Source organism: Pan troglodytes, chromosome 5 (genome assembly GCF_028858775.2).
Source record: "Pan troglodytes isolate AG18354 chromosome 5, NHGRI_mPanTro3-v2.0_pri, whole genome shotgun sequence".
Classification (NCBI taxonomy): Eukaryota; Metazoa; Chordata; class Mammalia; order Primates; family Hominidae; genus Pan; species Pan troglodytes.
In genome coordinates, this window is record NC_072403.2 from 181,630,686 (window position 1) to 181,652,841 (window position 22,156).

At 39.6% G+C, this 22,156-nt stretch overlaps 1 protein-coding gene across 27 annotated transcripts in view; it reads right to left on the reverse strand.

The window, feature by feature from the left end:
* Positions 1–22,156, reverse strand: part of WDR27 (WD repeat domain 27) — a 247,248-nt gene that overhangs the window by 85,862 nt on the left and 139,230 nt on the right. For 3 of the 27 annotated variants that reach the window (XR_010158280.1, XM_054686547.2, XM_063813697.1), the window contains one exon: positions 17,164–18,772. The exons of the other annotated variants lie outside the window; for them this stretch is intronic. Coding sequence is in view for 2 of the 3 variants with exons in the window: in XM_054686547.2 (XP_054542522.1) it covers positions 18,623–18,772 (150 nt within the window). In the remaining variant the exon portion in view is untranslated. Of the gene's footprint in view, positions 1–17,163; positions 18,773–22,156 lie in introns of those variants that run through there. 27 annotated transcript variants of the gene reach the window in all.

Here is a 22,156-nt window from a genome sequence, read left to right on the forward strand (position 1 = left end):
GGCTTCGATCTTATTCTGGGTAGAATGAACCACCATGGGGGTAGTGCCAGAAGAATCACTTGATCTGACCTGTGTCTTAGGCCATCTGTCTGTGGGTGTAGAAGAGGCAGTAATGGACATGGGGGGAAGCCAGAGTATTCTGAAGCAGCCCAGCTGTTAAGAGACGGTGGTCTGGACAAAAGCCGGGGGAAATGGCAAGAAATAGAAGGGTTTGGGTTATGTATTAAAGTAATGACCAGGAGTGTGAAAATCATATCTCAATAAAGTTGTTTAAAAATATATGGCCAAGAGTCCCTGATTTTTGTAGATATAACTATATATTGAAGCATTTACAGACAAAATGATGGGATGCCAAAGATTTTCTTCAAAATAAATTGGGTGTGTATGTGTGGTGGGGGTGGGGAGAGATGCAGCAAGATAAGCCGTGAGCTGACAACTGGGGCAGCTAGGCTAGCCACAGTTGGGTGTGTGGAAATTATATTAACATTGAATATATGTTTTAAATTTCCATAATAAAGTGTTCAAATTTGAACATTAAGTCTGGCAGGATCCTGATGGTCACAGGGTGGTGAAACACCTTGTGTGTATTTAGTCAATCACTAACCTTACACACATTCTCTGTAACATCTCCAGATGATCCTTCAGTCTGCTTAGAGTAGCATGAAACTTCTTTTCAACAGCCTGTACTCTTATGTCATTTAATCTGAAGAAAGTGCTTTGTCACACTGAGCGAAAATCAATCTCTCTGAAACTTCCAACTGTGAGACATAGTTCAATAACATGGAAGCAAAGCAAATGGTTGGACTCCTCCCATAAGGTCAGTCTTAAGAACGGATATCCCACCTTTCACAAGCTAAAATGCAATTCTTTAAGTCACTCCTGAAACCAGAAATAGATATTTTCCTTCGAAATAGTTATTTTCCTACTCTTCCTCTCCTTTTTTTCATTCCAGGAAAACTCATCTCCCTCTAGGACCTTGCAATTTCAGTTAAGGTCTCCCTTTTCACTGGTTTATTTATATAGGCCTGCAACATAGTCAAGCCTCCACATACTGGAATACACACACACACACACACACACACACACACACACACACACACAAACACACTTATATATATATATGCGCATGTATATATACAAACACTAACCATATGCAGTAATATGAAGATTTTTTGTTCTTCAGTACACATAGTAAATGACATTTTGTAATCATGACATTACTCCTATGATATAATCCCATGAAATACACACATTACAGACTACCAAATAAATGTGTAGGCCATATAGTTTCTCGCACTTACCCTGTTCTATCTTAATGAAGGAAACATAGCTCAGCATAAGAAAGATTTTATTTTGAAGACAAATTTGAATCTCCTCTAATTTATTAGAATGAGTTGACATTCTAGTCCCTTATCATTAATAAGCAATAGCTTAGGGTGTAATTCACAACTGGGTGGATGCACACTGCCCTTTCATGGTTTACATGCCTTCCATTTTGTACTAACGGTGTACAAAGCTTTGGAGTTGTTTCCATCGCACAGCCCCCTGGTCTTCTGACAGCCTCACCACAGTGTCCCAGTCCCTTCTGTCCACTGCCTATAAGAACTGGACCTCCACATCCTTCATTGAGGGATCTCCCCCATCGCCCCAACCCGCTGGGAAGCAACTTGGCCATCACTTGTCCACAGTTAATTGGACAAAGGATAAGCAACTGACCCAGCCAAAATATTCCATTTCATGTTGACAGGAAATAGTGATTCCAGATAAAGCTCTGGCAGTCAGCCGTCTCTGTCAGTGTTTCATTTTGCCTACTGCCCCAAATACCTCACTTCCTTCTTGCTCCATGTATCATGTTAGACATCCACCACCATCCCTTACTTAAAAAAAAAAAACAAACCTTATCAAATAACATGATTCACATCTCAATCTAAGCAGTTCAGAGAACTTATACCCCAAATCAACAGTCTTTCATCCCAGCCCTCCCCACTCACAAGCCCGTTCCAAGGAGGCAATGTCAGTGCTAAGACTGACGATGCTGGGTGCTGTTCCTGATCAAAACCAGTTTGTGTCCTGTCCACAGGTGGGGGTGAAGGAATTTAAAAAACTCAGCTTGTGTCTGTTGGCTCCCTCCTGTGAAGGAAGAGAGGTTACCTCAGCCACAATAAGCCTTGGGAAACACAATAACCCCTGTGGACTTCACATTCCCAGGGCTATACAATGATATTATGATTCTTACTATTTTCTTCTGTTAACCTACATAGACTCCTCTCTCTGAAAAATGAGTCCATCAGCAATGCTACCTCCCGACATCAGGCCTACCCACCTTCACTTCTCACATTTTAACCAAATTTTAACCAAATTTTGAATGGCCATAGCTGTTAACATTTAGGTGGTTTTCTATAGCTACAACCAGGTTTTCTATCCTTTCCTATGGATGGTATAAAGAAATTCAAAATCATTAATCATCATTTTCTTTCTTTTGCTTGTGTAAAATTATTCATCATGCAGTCAAGAACATACTAGGATTGCTGTTCCTTCTCTATGGCCCCTAGAATGACTATTTAGGTAACAAAAGCAAAACATTCCTCACACCCAACTGAAATGCACTCTTGCCCCACACCACATAACTTGCTTACAATCACGATGCTTAAAATTATATTGACTTCTTTCACATTGAGATCATATATTCTTTTGTTTTCTTAAACTTATTTTCCTTTCATTATTAATGAAAAAATATTTCTGTCATATCTTGAAGATTTTCTATCTTCTCAGTATTGCTCTTATTGAATAGAATCTTTTTTTTTTTTTTCTTTAGAGGGAGTCTGGCTCTGTCGCCCAGGCTGGAGTGCAGTGGCGAGATCTCGGCTCACTGCAACCTCTGCCTCCCGGGTTCAAGCAATTCTCCTGCCTCAGCCTCCTGAGTAGCTGAGATTACAGGCGCACGCCACCATGCCCAGCTAATTTTTGTATTTTTAGTAGAGACAGGGTTTCACCATTTTTTGGTCAGGCTAGTCTCAAACTCCTGACCTCATGATCCTCCCACCTTGGCCTCCCAAAGTGCTGGTATTACAGGCATGAGACACCGCGCCTGGCCTGAATAGAAACTCTTTTTACCCCGAGATCTTCCCAAAATTTTCTGTCCACCTGCATGAACCTGGACCTGGTATTTTCTAACCCTGAGACATAGCTGAGGCCTGAGATTTCCCTCCATCACTCTCCTGGGTTAGATTAGTTATTTCCTGGATTCTGTGCCTTCTCTGTTCTCAGAACCCTCATTTTATTGGTGTATCTGCTCAAGTAAACTCTCCAGGGGGAGTGCCTTGGACATGAACACCATTTCTCTGCATCACTGAAGAAATCTTTATTCTAGCCTTCGATTTAATTGGTTGTTTTCTATCTAAAATAAGCCTCCCTCAGAATTTACAATAAATTGCAAGGTGAACAAGGAAAAGCAGACTCAAATAAAAATGTAATAAGGACCATTAAGGAAAGGCAAGAAAAAAAAAAACCCTAAAATAGAAATGAGGTTAAAAAGACAAAAAGGACAAGGAAAACAGTAAAATGAATGACAGGCCAAGAAGAAATAACATACACAAAACCAGAGTCTCTGAAGAAAGTAAAAATAAACAGTAGAACAAACCAATATTTAAAACTATAAGAAAAACTTCCAGATTCATAAAAAAGGACACAAATCTATATCCTGACCCACAACGATCTACTCTGAGCTGTGTATCAGTGAAACAATCAGACTTCATTGATAATTCTCTACGGGGATCAATGAGCTGCAGAGGAATCTGACTGCATCAAGCACAGCACACAGCACAGGGCAGCACCGCTGTCAGACATGTCAATAAGAAAACGTGTGCTGAGAATTGCAGAACCAGCCAGCCTGGCCTTCAGGCACGAGGCCATAGAAAAGTAGCTTTAACCTGCAGGAACTTGGGTGTTCTCTAACCACGAACTCTTTTTGAGAGATCTAATAGAAGAAAAGCTTGGTCTAACTGACAGATGACTAGAAAATTTTCAGCAAAAGGACTGATGGTCCCGGTAACCCCTACAAGTTGCAACCATAAGCAAATCTGGTAAAAGGAAAAGAAAAAAGTACTTAATGAATTTTATACTCTATCCAAGAAGTAGGCATAAGTTAACCAAAATATCTTGAGACTTAAAAAATTCTAATGTAATAAATAATGATGATAAATCTTAACATGGTCACTTAATAAAGATTAATTATTTTCTTAATGAATGACTATTTCTAGGTGTTCTCCTCCTCTAGACAAATAGGGAACAAAATTTTATATTAAGGGAACAATTTCATGATTTCTGAAGACAAACTGTTGTTACATAGGTCCACTGCTCCTGCTTCAAACTTTTCATAGGAAAGGGGTATAGATTTTAGACATTTGCAGAAATCCTGAGGATGACACTTTCATACTATACTGTCTAGCTCATAATTTATTTTTAAAGGTGAGTTTAAGGAGGTAAAAATGTATATGCAAAAATGCCAAATTTTATCAACGAATCATCAAATTGGTAGTTAAAAGTTTAATGATAAATAGGATATTTATATCAAAGTATGTAGCCAAAAACCACTTATTAATTTTAGAAAGAAAAATATTGACTTTATAATAGGGAAATCTGATAAGCAGTATCTTAGCCAGTTATTAAATTAAACAAAGTAATTGCAACAAACCAACATCATTTAACTACTGATAAAAGTACAACTTTGTTTCTGTGGCATTCCTGACCAAAAAAATATCTAATTATAAGAAAATATCAAAAAAGTCAAATGAGGAAATTTTACAAAGGAATTGACTTGTACTTTTTTAAAATGTCAAGGTCAAGAAAGACAGAAAGGCTTAGAATTTATTCCAAGAGACTAAGACAAAATAACTAAATGAAATGCATCATCCTGAAGAGGAAAATGGTGACAAAGCATTTTTAAATGTTAAAATTGGAAGTGAACTGTAGAGTAGATAAATATAGATAATAGTCTTGTATTAATGTTACATTTCCTGACTTTGGTAATTGTCCTCTATTTATGTAAGGGGATGTCCCAGGTCTTAGGGAATGCATACTAAAGTGTTTAGGCATAAAGGGAATCATATTTCAACTAACTCTCAAGCAGTTTGGAAACTAAATTTATAATATATACAATCTAATAAAAATATTATGCAAGCCATATGTATAATCTTAAATTTTCCAGTAGCCATATTTTAAATAAAGTAATTTAATTTTGATATTTGAGTTAATTCATTACATGAAAATATTTCAATACATAATCAAGATAAAAGTTATTATTGAGAACACGTATCTTTTGTACTATGGCTTCAAAATCTCAAATGTATTTTAGACTTACAGAGCATCTCAGCATGGACTAACCAGAGTGAAGGTGCTAATCAGCTACATGTAAGAAGAATGAGAAGGAAGGAATATGAATAAATAATAAATCAATAAAGAAAATGGGAAATGTGTAAATAAAACAATTATTTAATCTGGGTAAAATATATAGTATTTTACATATTCGTTTTATATCTTTTCTATAAGTTTCAAATAATATCAAAAGCTTTTAAAAAGTTAAGCAAAAAATAAGAAAATGCAATAAACAACTTTACACGAATAAATCTGAACACTCAGCACATAGGCAAAGTTCTAGAGAAATGTCTTACCAAAGTGAGTACAAGGAACTATTTAAAGCCAGAATAATCCCATCATAGGACAACAGTTCTTAAACATTTTGGTCTTAATACCCCCTTCATACTCTTAAAAGTTATTGAGGATTCCAAAGGGCTTTTACTCATGTGGGTCATTTCTACCAATATTTAGCAAATTAGAAATTGAAAATGAAAAGTTTTAAAAATATGTATTTAATTAAATTCATAATAATAAATCCATTACCTTTTAACATAACTTATTTTATAAGGTAATTATATTTTCCTAAACAAAAACAAATTTGGTGAGATGAATGGCATGATTTTATATTTTTTCAGCATTTAGTCTGTTGCAATCTGTTGTTTGGGTTGAAGATATGAGGTTGGGAAAGGAAGAAGTATTTTTAATAGTCATTTCAGATAATTGTGAATATTCTTTTTTAATACTACCTCAAAACATGATGAGTATATATTTCCTAAAGGTTATGTGAGTTGTGAAACTTGAAACCTTGTCAATAAATTGCATTTTGAAGCATTAAAATCTATTGGTGTATCTTCCACTTTGAACAGATTTTCACCAATGCATGATTTTGTAACAACATGCATTAATCATGTAGAAAACATCAGTTCACTGAGTCATGCAGATTTCAAATATTGACATATTACATTATACAATATCAAAACATCACAGTTGACCACATCAACAAGCTAAAAAAGAAAAATTATATATAACAATTGTTGCAGAAAAGTATTTGGAAAAGGCAACACATATTTACGATAAACTCAGCAATTCAGGAAGAGAGGAACATTGCCTTGATAAACAGCATCAAGAAAACACAACTAACATCACACTTAATGGTGATGATTGGATGCTCTCCCCCTAAGTCTGGGGATAATGAAAAGATGTCTACTCTCACACTCTCAGTCCACATAGTGCTCTAAGGTATAGCGACTGAGATAGGCAAGAGTAGGACAGATTTGGGGAAGGAAATAAACTGTCCCTATTTGCAGATGACATGCTTATTTACAGAGAAAATCCCAAGAAATTTATTTAAAAAAAAACTCTTAGAACTAATAAGTAAATTCATCAAAGTTGCAAGATATAATATCATCACATAAAATCAGTCTCATTTCTTTTCCTTTTTCTTTTTTTTGTTTGTTTGTTTGTTTGTTTGTTTGTTTGAGATGGAGTCTCGCTCTGTCACCCAGGCTGGAGTGTAGTGGCGCCATCTTGGCTCACTGCAACCTCCACCTCCCAGGTTCAAGCGATCCTCTTACCTCAGCCTTCCAAGTAGCTGGGACCACAGGCACCACCACGCCCAGCTAATTTTTGTATTTTTATTAGAGTTGGGGTTTCCCCATGTTGGCTGAGCTGGTCTCAAACACCTGGCCTCAAGTGAGCCACCTGCTTTGGCCTCCCAAAGTGCTGGGATTACAGGTGTGAGCCACTGCACCCAGCCCAAATCAGTCTCATTTCTATATACTAAAAATGATCATGTGGAAACCAACTTTTAAAACACAGTATTATTTACATTCATTCTAAAGAAAATTATATACCTAGGTATAACTTTTTAAAAAAGTCTATAGTATATGCATGCTGACCATTACAAAATGTTGACAAAAGAAATCAAATATCAAAATAAATGGAAATACAAACCATGTTCCATGTACTGGAAGACTCAACATAGTAAAAATGTAAATTCTCCCCTAGATTTATCTATAGGGTTAATGCAATTTTTATCAAAATTCCAAAAAGAATTTTTGTAGACACAGACAAGCTTATTCTAATATTTATCTGGAATGGCATAAGCCCTACAATAGCTAAAACTTGACAAACAAGAATAAAATGAGAGGAATTACTCTATCTCACAGTATAGCTTACTTTACAGCCACACTAATCAAGACAGTATGGTATTGGTGAAGAGACAAAGAAACAGAGCAATGAAACAGGATAGAGAATGAAGAAATAGACCTACACAAATATGCCCAATCAATATTTGATAAAGGTGTAAAATAAATTATAAAACTTTTAGAAAAGCACATAAGAAAACATCCATGGGATCAAGGGTTAGGCAGAGTTTTTATACTTTGCACCAAAGAAGAATCTATAAAAGGAAAAGTTGATAAATTATACCTCATCCAGCCAAGCCTGGTGGCTCACACCTGTAATCCTAGCACTTTGGGAGGCCAAAGCAGGTGGATCACTTGAGCCTAGGAGTTTGAGGTGGTGAGACCCCATCTCTACGTAAAAATACAAAAATTAGTGCAGCATGGTGGTGCCTATAGTCCCAGCTACTCAGGAGGCTAAGGTCAGAGGATCACTTGAGTCTGGGAGGCAGAGACTGCAGTGAGCTGAGACTGTGCCACTGCGCTCCAGCCTTGGTGACAGAGTGAGACCCTGTCTCCAAAAAATAAAAAACTTCTGCTCTGTGAAAGACCCTGTTAAGAGGATACAAAGGTGAAAAGGCAAGTTACAGAATTGGAGAAAATATTTTCAAGATAGATATCTGACAAAACATTAGTATCTAGACTATATACTTTCTATATAGGCACACATACATATAAATTTTATGATACATAGTAATTATATATACATATATATAACGCGACTCTCAAAACTCAACAGGAAAACAACAAAGAATGCAATTAGAAAAAGAAAAGAAAAAAAGAAAAAGGGTAAGCGATATGAACAGATATCCTATAAGCCACCAAGAGGCTTACACAGATGACAAACAAGCACATTAAAGATGCTCAGCCTCGCCAGCCATTAAGGAAACACAGATCAAGGCCGCAATGCAGTATCTATCAGACACACCTATCTCTGTGGCTCAAATAGAAAACAGTGACAACATCAAATGCTGGCAAGGACATGAAGAAATGAGTCACTCACACACACTGCTCGTGGGAATGTAAGAGGGTATGGTCACTCTGAACACAATTCAGTGTTTCCAATAAAAGGAAACAAGCAACTGCCCAGCAACCCAGCAACTGCATACCTAATTTGCCCCAGAGGAAAGACAACTTCTGTTCACACAAAACCTGTGTACAGGAGCGTTCACGGCAGCTCTGTGACAGCCACTCTGCTGGGCTGCAGGGACCTGGGCTCCAGCTCCCACAGGAAGCTGGTTCACTGCCAGCCTCCACGTGCACTCCCTTCTGCTTCCCTTTTGAGTCTTCCTGGGCCCTCAGGAGCTCAGGGAGAGCCGTGGGGACACTGAGGATAGGGCAGATGTGTATCCACAGTCTCCTCAGACTTGCCTGGCCGCAGATTCTAAACCACTGAAGCCACCCTCTTCGTGCCACTGAGCACACCTGAGGCCGTCTCTTCTCCAGTTTCCAGATGAGAAATAGGACACAAATCCCTTCTATCCCCAGACCCTCAAACCCATCATGGAAGGGTTCCACAGCTCAAGCAAAGCTTAGCATGGATGCAATGGTCAAGGAGCTACCACAAAATGAGAATAACTTATGAAAGAACTTTCTATGTAAAATCTCCAGCTGTCTGGCCATGTTTCTAATCAACAGTAACTGTACTAGGGGCGCTGGCTTATGTAAAACTCAAACTACTGGCGAGATCTCACAGGGCCTCCTTAGTTTGTTAGAGACAGTTTTTACTTACAATCTAGCTCTTGACTATGTTCTCACAAGTGAAAGTGGGGAGAGAGCCAAGAAAAAAAGGGACAGGACACAAATTACTAATATCAGAAATGAAAGAGGGGACACCACAAGTACAGATCTTATAATATAAAAAAGATAAAAAGAGAATTCTATAAACAACTTTATGCCCATAAATATGATAACCTACACAAAACGGACCAATTCTTTGAAAGACACAATATGCCAAAACTCACACAAGAAGAAACAATCTAAATAAGACTATATCCAAAATTGAATCAATAATTAATAACTTCTCAAAACAGAAATCACTAGGCCCAGATGGGTTCAGTGGTGAATTATACCAGATATTTAAATAAGAAATGAATCCAATTCTCTATAATCTCCTTTAAAGGATAGAAACAGAAAGAATGCTTCCAAACTCATTCTATGAGGCCAGCATTACTCTAACAAAAAAACCAAGGACAGTAAAAAACAACAAAAAAAAGACAACTAGAGACTAATATTTCTCATGTACACAGATGCAAAAATCCTCAATAAAATATTAATAAGTTGAATCCAACAATGTACAAAAGAAATTATACACCTTGACCAGGTGGGATTTATCCCAGGTATGCAAGGCTGATTCAACATTTAAAAATCAATTAATGTAATCTATCCCATCAATAGGCTAAAAAATATCAATAGATACTGAAAATCATTTGACAAAATACCACACCCATTCATAATAAAAATTCTCAGTAAACTAAGAACAGAGGAGAACTTCTTCAACTTCATAAAGAATATCTACCAAAAACCTACATCTAACATCACACTTAATGGTGAGAAATTTAAAGCTTTCCCACTAAGATCAGGAACAAAGCAAGGATATCCCCTTTCACTACTGCTTTTCAACATTATACTGGAATTCCTAGCTAATGCAATAAGACAAGAAAAGGAAATAAAAGGTATACAGACTGGTAAAGAAGAAACAAAACTGACTTTGTAGATGACATGATTGTCTACATAGAACATTTGAAAGCATTTACCAAAAAAAAAAAACCTTCTGGAACAAACAGTGATTTTAGCAGGGTTGCAGAATTCAAGGTTAATATACAAAAGTTAATCACTTTCAAGGTTAATACATAAAAGTTAATCACTTTCCTATATACCAACAATGAACAAGCGGAATTTGAAATTAAAAACACAATATCATTTACATTAGCACCCCAAAAATGAAACAGGTATAAATGTATCAAAATAAGTACAAGGTCTATATGAGGAAAATGACAAAACTCTAATGAAGGATATCAAAGAAGAACTAAATAAATGGAGAGCTATTCCATGTCCATGGATAGGAAGACAATACTGTCCAGGTGTCGGTTCTTCCCAATTCGATCTACACATTCAGTGCAACCCCAATCAAAAGTGCAGCTAATTATTTTGTGTATATCAACAAAATGATTCTGAAATTTACATAGAAAGGCAAAAAAACTATAATAAACAATAATTTATTGTACTTTTTAAACAGCTAGAAGAGAGGATTCTGAATTTTACCAACACCAAGAAATAATAAAGGTTTGAAGTGATTGATATGCGAATTACCCTGATTTGATCATTATAAAGTGTATACATGTATTGAAACATCACACTGTATGTATGAAAAGCAAAAGACCTTCAATATATACATAGAAATATTTCATATTTCATATACTGAGAAGAGCCAACTCAGTGTTGAAAGAGAAGAACAAAGTTGAAGGGGTAACAGTTCCCTACTTCAAGACTTACTATGAATCTATAGTAATCAAGACAGTGCTGAACAGAGCAATGGAACAGAATAGAGAGCCCAGAAATAGACCCACATAAATACAGCCAACAGATCTTTGACAGAGGAGCAAAGACAATACAATGAAGAAAAAAGTCTTTAACAAATGGTGCTATAGAACAACTGGACATTCACATGCAAAAAAACAAATGAATCTGGACATAGACCTTACACCCTTCACACAAAAGTTAACTCATAACTGATCACAAACCTAACTGCAAAATGCAAAGCTGTATAATTCCTAGAAGATAACATAGAAGAAAACCTAGATGACCTTGGGTATGGCAATGACTTTTTAGATACAACAAAAAAAGCATGATCTATGAAAGAATAACTGAAAATCAGGACTTCACTGGAATTAAAAACTTCTTCTCTGAAAAGGATAATGTCAAGTGAATGAGAAGATAAGCCACAAACTGGGAGAAAATAAATGCAAAAGACAAATCCGATAAAGAACTGCTATCTAATACATACAAAAGAAAATAACCCGATAAAAAATTGGGCCAAAGATGTCAACAGATGCCTCACCAAAGAGGGACATACCGATGGCAAATAAGCATATAAAAATACTCCACATCACATCATCAGGAAAATGCACATTTAAACAACAATGAGATTACTTGCACACCTATGAGAATGGCTAAAGTCCAGAACATGGAAAACACCAAATGCTGGTGAGGATGTGGAGCAACAGGAACTCCCATTCATTGCTGGTGGGAATGCAAAATGGTGCAGCCGTTTTGGAAGACAATTTGGCAGTTTCTCACAGAACTAAACATACACTTACCATATGATTCAGAAACTGTACTCCTTGGTATTTACCAAAATAAGCTGAAAATTGTTCATCACACAAAAATTGCACATGGATGTTTACAGCAGCTTTATTCATAATTGCAAAATATGAAAGCTACAAAGACGTGCTTCAGTAGGTGAACTGATAAATAAAACTGTGGTGCATCCAGATGACGGACTGTGATCCAGCACTAAAAAGAAGTGAGCAAGCAAGCCATGAAAAGACACAGAGGAAGCTTAAACACATGCTATGCAGAGAAAGATGCCAATCTGAATAGGCTGCATGCTGTGTGATTCCAACTCTATGATCTCCTGGAAAAGGCAACACTATAGAGACAGTAAAGAAACCAGTGGTTGCCAGGAGTTAGGAAGGAGAGAGGGATGAATAGGCAGATTCTCAAGGCAGTGGAACTACAGTATGTAGAGAACATACACTATGATGCTGTCATGGTGGATGATGCCATTGTAGGCCTGTCAGAACCCATAGAAGGCACACCACCAAGAGTGAACGCTGATAAACTGTGGACTTTGGTGATGATGATGTGTCAATGTAGGTTCATCAACAATGGTAACAGTAACAAACGTACCACTCTGGTGGAAGATAGGGACAGGGGGCCAGGAGGCACAAGGGAAATCTCCATACTTTCCTCACAATTTTGCTGTGAACCTAAAACTGCTCTTTAAAAAGAATTTGTTTAAGTAAACTTTCAGAAAAGCTGCACATATCGTTATAAGAGTGTTCAGTTACTTTGTATGTTTCTAAAATAACACATCTAGCATCAACAAGAAGGTTAATGAGGCCAGGAACTGCTGTCCACTGAGTACATGAAATGGTAGTCTAGGCAACTGGGCCCACAGATCCAGTTAATGCTTGTGTGTCATTCTGAGTTATTTTTATTTTTATTGTATTTTATATTATTTATTTATTTATTTATTTTGAGATAGGTATCACTCTGTCACCCAGGCTGGAGTGCAGTGGCACAATCTCGGCTCATTGCAACCTCCGCCTCCTGGGTTCAAGCAATTCTCCTGCCTTAGCCACCTGAGTAGCTAGGACTACAGGCATGTGCCACCATACTCAGGCTAGTTTTTGTATTTTTAGTAGAGATGAGGTTTCACCATGATTTCCAGGCTGGTCTTGAACTGCTAACCTCAAGTGATCCACTCGCCTCAGCCTCCCAAAGTGCTGGGATTACAGGTGTAAGCTGCCACACCTGGCCTTATTTTATTTTTGAGACAGGGTCTTTCTCTGTTGCCCAGGCTGGAGTGCAGTGACTCAATCACAGCTCACTGCAGCCTTGACCTCCTGGGCTCAAGCAATCCTCCCACCTCAGCATCCCAAGTAGCTGGGACCACAGGCATGTGCCACCACGCCTCGTTAATTTTTGTATGTTTTGTAGAGACGGGGTCTCACTATGTTGCCCAAGCTGGTCTTGAACTCCTGGACTGAAGCAATCTGCCTGCCTCGGCCTCTCAAAGTGGAGGGTTTACAGGTGTGAGCCACTGCACCTGGCCATTTTGAGTTATTTTTATGTGGGCATAGATTAAAATAAATAAAGAACATAAACTCTTCTAAGGAAAAATAAATGAGGAAAAATACTAAAAAATTCCAAAGGCGTTTGAGCTGGCATGTCCATTCATGCTATTTTGGAAAGGTGAATGAGTCCCCACTTTATAAATATAAATCATACTTCAGTTGGATGAAACTACTACAGTAAACAAACTGATTTCTACCACCCCTACAGCTAATGAACTGGGACTCATAAGGCTCCAATCACTTCGCTAAGTAATTTAGACACAGAGAGACCCCATGCTCACCCTCACTGGGCCCCCTTATCTGGGTTACGTTTTTCACAGAGCTTACCACTATCTCTCCGATTTACTCCAGGCACCTCCTAGTTGGTCTCCCGTGTCCAACCTCTTCCTCTAGTTTTTCCTCAACACAACAACCTGAGTGACTCTGTTAAAACAAGAGGAAGACCCAGTACTTTAGGAGGCCAAGGTGGATGGATTACCTGAGGTCAGGACTTCGAGACCAGCCTGGCCAACATGGTGAAACCCTGTCTCTACTAAAAATACAAAAAAATTAGCTGGGCGTGGTGGTGGGTGCCTGTAATCCCAGCTACTCAGGAGGCTGAGGCAGGAGAATCACTTGAACCCAGGAGGTGGAGGTTGGAGTGAGCCAAGATTGCGCCACTGCACTCCAGCCTGGGCAATAAGAGCAAGACTCCATCTCAAAAAAAAAAAAAAGAAAAAGAAAAAGAAAAGAAAAGAAAAAACGTGTCTTATTAGCAGCCAGAGAGTAAAGACGATTCTGGCTTTGAAGGCCAGGTCGCTTGCGTCATAACCACTAAACTCTGCTGCTGCTATTCTGAACTCAGTCACAGTCGACACTTACATGAATGCCTGCGTACTGATAAAACTTTATTCACAAAAACAGTGCCATCTGCAAACCCCTGTCTTAGAAGTCAGATTTTCCTCAGTGATCTACTCGATACCCTCCCGTGGCTTCCGTCCCACGCAGAGAAGCCGCATACAAAGACAGGCAACAGGGGTCTGGGCCCCACTGCCCCCGGTCACTCAGGAGGTCTCCCTCTCACTTGCTGCTCCAGTGTCCATCCTGCTGACCCAAGCATCCAGGCTCCATCCTGCTCCGGCCTGTGTTCTCATCGTCCCACCACCCGGCAGTCATGCAGCCCACCCCGACCACACATGCAGAGTCGCTGTCCCCACCTGCACAAGCTGCCCCCCACTTCCTTCCGTTTAGCCATAGAACCCGTGGCCTTTTAATAAGCACGTAGATGACCACTCATGTTATTATTGTTCGTCTCCCCCACTGCACAAACACAAACGCACTGAAACGCCAGCTCCACGAGGACTTTCAGCCTGTTCTCGCTGCAGCCCTCACTCCCAGAGCAACAGCTGAACGCAGAGGGCACGGAATACAGCTGTGTTGGACAAATGATATCTATTTAACAGCCGTACACCCTGCAGTAGCTCCCTCATAAACTTTCTTGAATTTAATAATATTTCACTGATGAAACTAGCAATAAAAGAGGTGAAATCACTTGTTCAAGGTCATATAGCCAGAAAGAGGTAAAGGCAAGATTCATGCCAGGTTCCACTGAAGAAAGAGCTTGCTCTAAATCGATCAACTGCCTCTCTGGAACCTAATTTATTGTGATGTAATTATCCCTCACTATCTTCTAATATCTAATGTTTAAACATTGTTAGTGGAATTTTGTATTACCATATATGTAAAAATGAATTGTATTTTCATGCATGTTGTCTGTAACTGAGGATTTTTAACTGTTTTAAAAGACTCTCTCTCAGTTGAGGCTAAAATAATCATCCTTCATGACGTCCTCGTTGCATGAACTGGAGAGTTCCGCGGCGGCAGATGTCGTTTTAAAAGGCAGCTAAGCGCGGCTCGCACGCGCTTGCTAATACTGTCATGTAGCAACAGGTTATAGATCTAAATGGAATAAAAAACCACAAACATCCTAGAAGGAAACACAGAAGAATATCTTCTCAGTCTCTGGGTTAGCAAAGGTTTCTTAGGCCACAGAAAGCATTAACCAAATCTAATTTTAATTAAAAACTAGATTTCATAAAAATGTACAATTTCTGTTCATTAAAGGATGCCATGATGACACCAATAAGCAACCCACAGATTAGGGGAAATACTGCAATGCCTGTCTAGAGCTGAGAATACATTAAAAAAAAAAGTTCTATAATTCAATAATTTAGAAAAGAACCCAATTAAAAATGGGCATATAAGTATATGGTAAAGTGCTCAACATCATTCATTACAAAAGAAATGCAAATTAAAACCACAATTAAAATACCACTCCGCAACCACCTCAAGGCTAAAATTAAAAAGACTAAAGAAACCACATGTAACTGAGATGATGGCACTGAGACTCTCATACCTTGCTGGGGAGTGTCAAGATGTACAACCCCATGCGAAACTGAGAGGCAGTTACGTTGCGGTTAAGCACACATCGCCCTCAGCAACTGCACTCATGTCTCTCGCAAGAGAAACGAGAACATGTGTTCACACAAACAGCTGTACAAGAATTTTTATGGCAGCATTATTTGTAATCACCAAAAACTGGAAACATCAAAAGATCCCCAACTGAGGGCTGGGTAAACTGTGTTTCTCCCACACAAGGGAAAATGCCTCGGTGATATAAAGGAAGGAACCAGAATGCGTGCAACATTGTGGAGGATTTTCAAAATCATTACACAGAGGCCAAGCAGAGAAGAAAACTTGCCAAATGGCATTCATGTGACAACCCGGAACAGACAAAGCCAGTCTGTGATGGACACAAGAGCAGTTTCCACCTTGGAGAGTGGAAATGAGGACTGACTGGGGACATGGGGAAGACCCTGAGGTGGGGGGTGCGGTGCAGGTGCACCTGTGATGCGGGACTGGGGCCTCTGGCTGTTGATTTGTTCATTGTAACCCCAGACAAAGAAAGGAGCCCTCACCCTACATGATTTAGAACATGTGCTTATTCAGTGCCTCTGCAGATGAACTGCCAATACTTTTATTTCTTTATCTTCAATCTTTCCTTTTCAATTCTTCTTCCAAAATTCTTTCATTTTGATTAAAAACATCAAAGTATAAGCTGGGCATGGTGGCCCACACCTGTGGTCCCAGACACTCAGGAGGCTGGGGTGGGAAGATTGCAGGAGCCCAAGAGTTGAGCTTGGGCAAGAGGGGGATGCTGTCTCTAACATTTTTTTCAATAAAAATAAAAATATCAAAGTATTTTTTAAAAACTTGCATTCCCCTCCACTTAATAAGTTATCAGGACAGAAGATTATCACTAAAATAAGAGACTGTCTTCATTGCCCTTTTCTATACTGTATACTGTTTTAGACTTGAAAAAACATATTGACTTGAATATAAAAATGGGATAATTTTTTATAGCAGCCTAAGTGTCTATAAAGCCCTCTTAACTTTATAGTGTTTCTATGATGGCTAAGAACTATGAGAGCATAAATCAGGTCACTATATTTCCCAACACTATCCACAAATTTCTGGGTTCAAACAAAAAGGTGTGCCCTGCATTTCATCAGAAATTGGTCTAAGTCCAATACTCCCTTTGACATTTCTATTTCCCACAAGTAGCAATGGCTTCTGCACATAAAAACTCCTCACTGAAGTGATCTTGTGTCAGAGTATGTTAATTACTGATTTTGATCATATTTGAATTTAGCCTCTTCTGATTGCTATTCTAACAGATCAGTTGATATTCTGGCCTCAGGAAGCATCAATTGAACAGGGCATGCTCAAGATATTACATTTAATTTTTAATAATTAGTAATATGTAATAATTCATGCTTAGAATATCATTGGCCAGGCTGGAAACAGAGCCAGGTGCACTGCTGGATTGCTGAGTTCGAGAAAAAGCACCAGGCTCCCATCCCGGTGGAGTCCTTGTTGCTGGATGTGGGTCTTGCTGGTCAAATGAATGGAGACCCGGAGCACAGGCAGCCGAGGATTGGGCAGTCATCGGGATGGCGGCTCATCTGCAAATAGCCAGTGCACACCTCCAGGCAACAGGATGATGAGTCTCTGCAGTGTGCCCTGAGACCCTGCAGCTAAGTCCTGAGATGGAAAAGCCAAGCTTGCAGGCTCTTCCATGGACCACTGAAATAGAAAGTCTGGGATAAGGGCCCAGAGGTCTTCATTTTTTCGGAAACACTCCAGCAGATTTTTATGCAGCTCCATTCTGGATGCCATGATTTTCCAATTCAATTATTCGTCACTCCACGAAGATAAATGCAGAACTCATCCAGAGTCCATGAGCCATAAATCCACAGCATAGCAGGCTTCTCATTTTGACTACTGTTGGTGAGAGTAAGTTACTTACATTTGAAACCTGGAATAAACCAGCTATTACTGACTCAAATTCAGAATCTTTTGTTTTACACTGTAGATCATAATACATTGCACTTGGAAGTTACAGGCCTGACAGGCTTGGATCGTTTACAGTAAAAATAATAATATCCTACCAGTTCCGTAGTTCAGTTTCCTTCTCTTTCTGCTGAAGAAATTCCGTCGGCAACCACAAATCTTGAAGCCAGTTCCTTATGTTCTCATTGTCTTAATTTATCATCTGGACAGCTCATCCCTGCATGGCAGTGAAAGATCAATACTATGTGGAGCACATTTTTTTGGCTCTTATATAAATCACTTGAATGTAAAGTAGGTAGCGTGGCGATGGCAAGCTGCCTACTTCTGTAGTCTGTATGGCAGCCTTTACATTCACGGTTTGGCTGTTGACTTTGCTAGAATCTGCAGAACATTTTCCAAATGGAAGGTAGTGTAGATTCCTTAGGCATGAAATTAACTTTAATGATGTGGGCATTGATGAGACAGTCAGGAAATATCTGGAAATGACACACTCTTCAGAACTATAAATTGTACATGAAAACACACATTTGAAACCACTCAGGGACTAAAAAAGAAAAAAACAAGCATTAATGCCACATTAATAGAAATATAATATATATTGCCTCTCACAGAAATAAGAAACTTTTTTGAAATATTGATTTGGAATTGAGTTCTAGTCAATAAATTTGAGAAGGAAACCTTTCTCCAGTTCCCGAGTGTCCATAGTAAGAAAGACATGGCTTTCTGCTCTTGAATCTGCCCCGAAAGGCTCCGTACAGCTCACCCCGCTTTTCTTCAAGATGCTTCCCAGTGCTTGCTGGTGGCAGCAGAACACACTCCTCTCTTCTGCCCTTATACAGCTCTGTGGTGCGTAGGTGGGCACCATGCCAAGAAGATGGAATCTGAAGTCAGATCAATGAGGTGCGAAGCCTTGCGTGTCCACTTACTCACTGTGTGCTTTTGTTCAGGCATTTTAACTTCTTTATGCCTCAGTTTCCTTACCTGCGATAGGAAGGTAATGAGGTATCCACTTGTTAAGGCTGTGATGATTACATAAAGCACTTAAGGATGGTGACTGTGACACAGTAAGCACCTAATCAGTGCAAGTAAATGTTTAAATTGACCTCTTATATGGTTTGGCTATGTCCCCACCCAAATCTCCACTTGAATTGTATCTCCCAGAATTCCCACATGTTGTGGGAGGGACCCAGGGGAAGGTAACTGAATCACGGGCGCCTGTCTTTCCCGTGCTGTTCTCGTGATAGTGACTAAGTCTCACGAGATCTGATGGTTTTAGCAGGGATTTCTGCTTTTGCTTCTCTCTCATTCTCTCTTCCCTGCCACCATGTAAAAAGTGCCTTTTACCCTCCGCCATGTCTGGGAGGCCTCCCCAGCCATATGGAACTGCAAGTCAAATTAAACCTACTTTTCTCCCCAGTCTCAGGTATGTCTTTATCAGCAGCATAAAATGGACCAATACAACCTCAAACCATTTTGTCTTTGGCTACAAATAAGAAGTAAGGTGTGTGCACATGGCCCAGACAAGAAACTCCAAGTGAGAGCCAGGCAAGGCCAGTGTGCAGGGAGGCTGCCCAAGCCTGACGGGAAGGCACCAAGGTGTCGGGCACAGCCAGGTCCAAGGGCCAGGGCCTTGTGGCTCTGAATTTGAAGATGGGCTTGATGCTGGCCCTCTTGTTGATGGGACACTAACTTTGGTCACTTTACCCCATCATCCTCAGCTACATATCCAGTACATACAATCATTATCAGATTGCTTTATTATTAATGTTTTTATATATTACATATTTATAAAACATAAACTATTGTAAAAATGTAAACTACACATTTTGTACTACCCCATGCAGATACACACATGCCCCTCACAGAGTATCACACCACATTAATCCACTCTGTGGAGGCGAGACCTACTTAAGGGACAGAAAGATCATATAATCCAACACCTAATTTTAGAGATAAGAAAATCAAAGTTCAAAAGGTTTGCTGAGGAACTACATAGACAAATATATAGAATTTTTTTTCTTATTATTTAAATATTTTTAAGAGGTAACTGTTTAAACAAAATTCATAATGATCTAGTGTGGAATTTAGAACAAATGTGGTCTTAGTCCATTCAGGCTGCTGTCACAAAAATGCCATAAACTGGGTGGTTTGTAAACAACAGACAGTTCTCTCTCACCGTCCTGGAGGCTGGAGGTCCAGGATGAAGGTGCTGGCAGTGCCTGGTGAGGGCCCCCTCCTCATAGACAGTGCCTTCTCGCTGCCCCTCACGTGGTAGAAAGCGCCAACAAGTGCCCTCAAGCCTCTTTTATGGGGGCATTAATTCCTGTCATGAGGCTCTTCCCTCACGACCTCATCACCTCCTGATGGTCCCACCTCTGAACACCATCATCTTAGGAGAGAGGCTTTCAACATATGAATTTGGGGGGCAGAAAACAAACATTTAGATCATAACATTGTAAAAGTAAAATGCATGACAATAATAGCACCCGGCCTGGAGAGGAGAAATGGAAGTTTGCTATTGTGAGATGAAGTGGTATCATATCACTTAACAATAGAATACCACAGCTAAAGATTTATACTTTAAATTAAAGAAACATCAAATTAACTAAACAAAGAGTTACACCTAAGAAGCCAAAAAAAAAAAGATGATAAATGGAAATACAAAAAATATCTAATGGGGCCAAAAGAAAGCACAAAAATAAAAAGAAAACAAAGATCAGAAGGAGCAAATAGAAAATGAATAAGCAAGACAGAGTTTGAAACATAATCACATTAATAATCACATTAAATATGAATGGTCTAAACCCACACATTAAAAGGCAGAAATAGTCAAATTGCATAAAAGATCAAGATGCAATTAAATACAGCCTATAAGAAATGCACTTCAAACAAAGAGACCCAAATAGGTTTAAACAAATAATTTTAAAAGATATACCATCCTAACACTAACAAAAGAAAGCTAGAGTGGCTATATTAATATCGGACAAAGTATATTTCAAAGCAAAAAATATTCCCAGGAATAAAGACCACCATGTCATCACAATGAAGGTGTCTACTCATTAAGAGGACATAATAACCCAAACCTAATAAAGTAGCTTTGAAATAAACAAAACAAAAAACTGATAGAATTACAAGGAAAAGAGAAAACCTAGAGGTATAGTCAGAGATTTCAGTGCCGCCGTCAATCCTGGAAAGGACAAACACACACCACATAAGGACGCGGAAGACTTGAGGAACACGCCTAACCAACGCGACACGTTTCTCGGGTACTGCGCCGCCAACAGCAGAGTCTACATTCTTTCCAGGTGTACACAGAACACAAAGCAAAAGCAACCCACTCAAGCCATGCAAAGTATTTCCTCTATCCATGTGGTATTAAATTGGAAATCAATAAGAGTTCAAGAAAGACCTCAAATATTTGAAAACAAAACAGCACATTAATTTTAGATAACCCATGAATCAATGACAAAAATCAAAAGAGAATTTCAAAAGTATTTCGAACTAAATGAGTACGTAAACATTTTCACAATTTGGGGGATCCCCTAAGGCAGCATATGGGGGAGTGTAGAGCACCTACAGCTGTGTCAGGGGCTTCTGAGAACAGAAGGGGGCCCCAAGGGAGGCACAGAGGTGACTCCAACTCTGCAGGACAACAAGCTCCAGCCTCTCCGCTCTGTGCCAGGCTGCATGAGTGCCCCGGGCACAGGATAGGGGAGATTGGAGGGGACATGGGGAGGGCACATGGGCATCACAGTGAGACCAGTGGGAGCTGGACGGAAGGTTAGGCTCAGGGGCATTTGAGACATAGAAACTGGTTAAAAAAGAAAAAATCTGTACAACCTGCAGCAGTGAAATAAGGAACAGCGAGGGGTGAGGAGGCAGATGAGATAGAGGATGAGCTTGCAGGAGGGCTCCACGGCTCCCGCTCAGGCTCTGGGAGTTGCAGGTGACAGGTCAGGAGGAGAGGAGGCCACGGCCCGGGAAGGAAATGCCTGGCCTGGCTCAGAGCCCAGACTGTGAGCACAGCAGCGCTGCCGGGGGAAGGCCTGGAGCAAATGGGTCTAAAGGAGACACGCTGGAGCTTTTGGAAAATAATCAGAGGTCACAGTTTAAGATGAGGAAGAGCATGATAAAGTCAGAGGCAGCATCGAGTGAGGAGACAATAAAGCTGACAGCGGACCCCAGAGAAACCCGCACATGGAGAAAGGTTTCCTGCTCAGTCCGCCCTGGACGCCTCCCTGCACCGTGGCCTCCGAGGCTGCTCTGCCAGCCGCAGTTGAACCCAGCCTCCTCCACCTCTTTCCTGCAACTCCGCTGCAGCCAGGGTCGGGGACAGAAGAAATGGAGTCGGTGAAAAAGACAAAA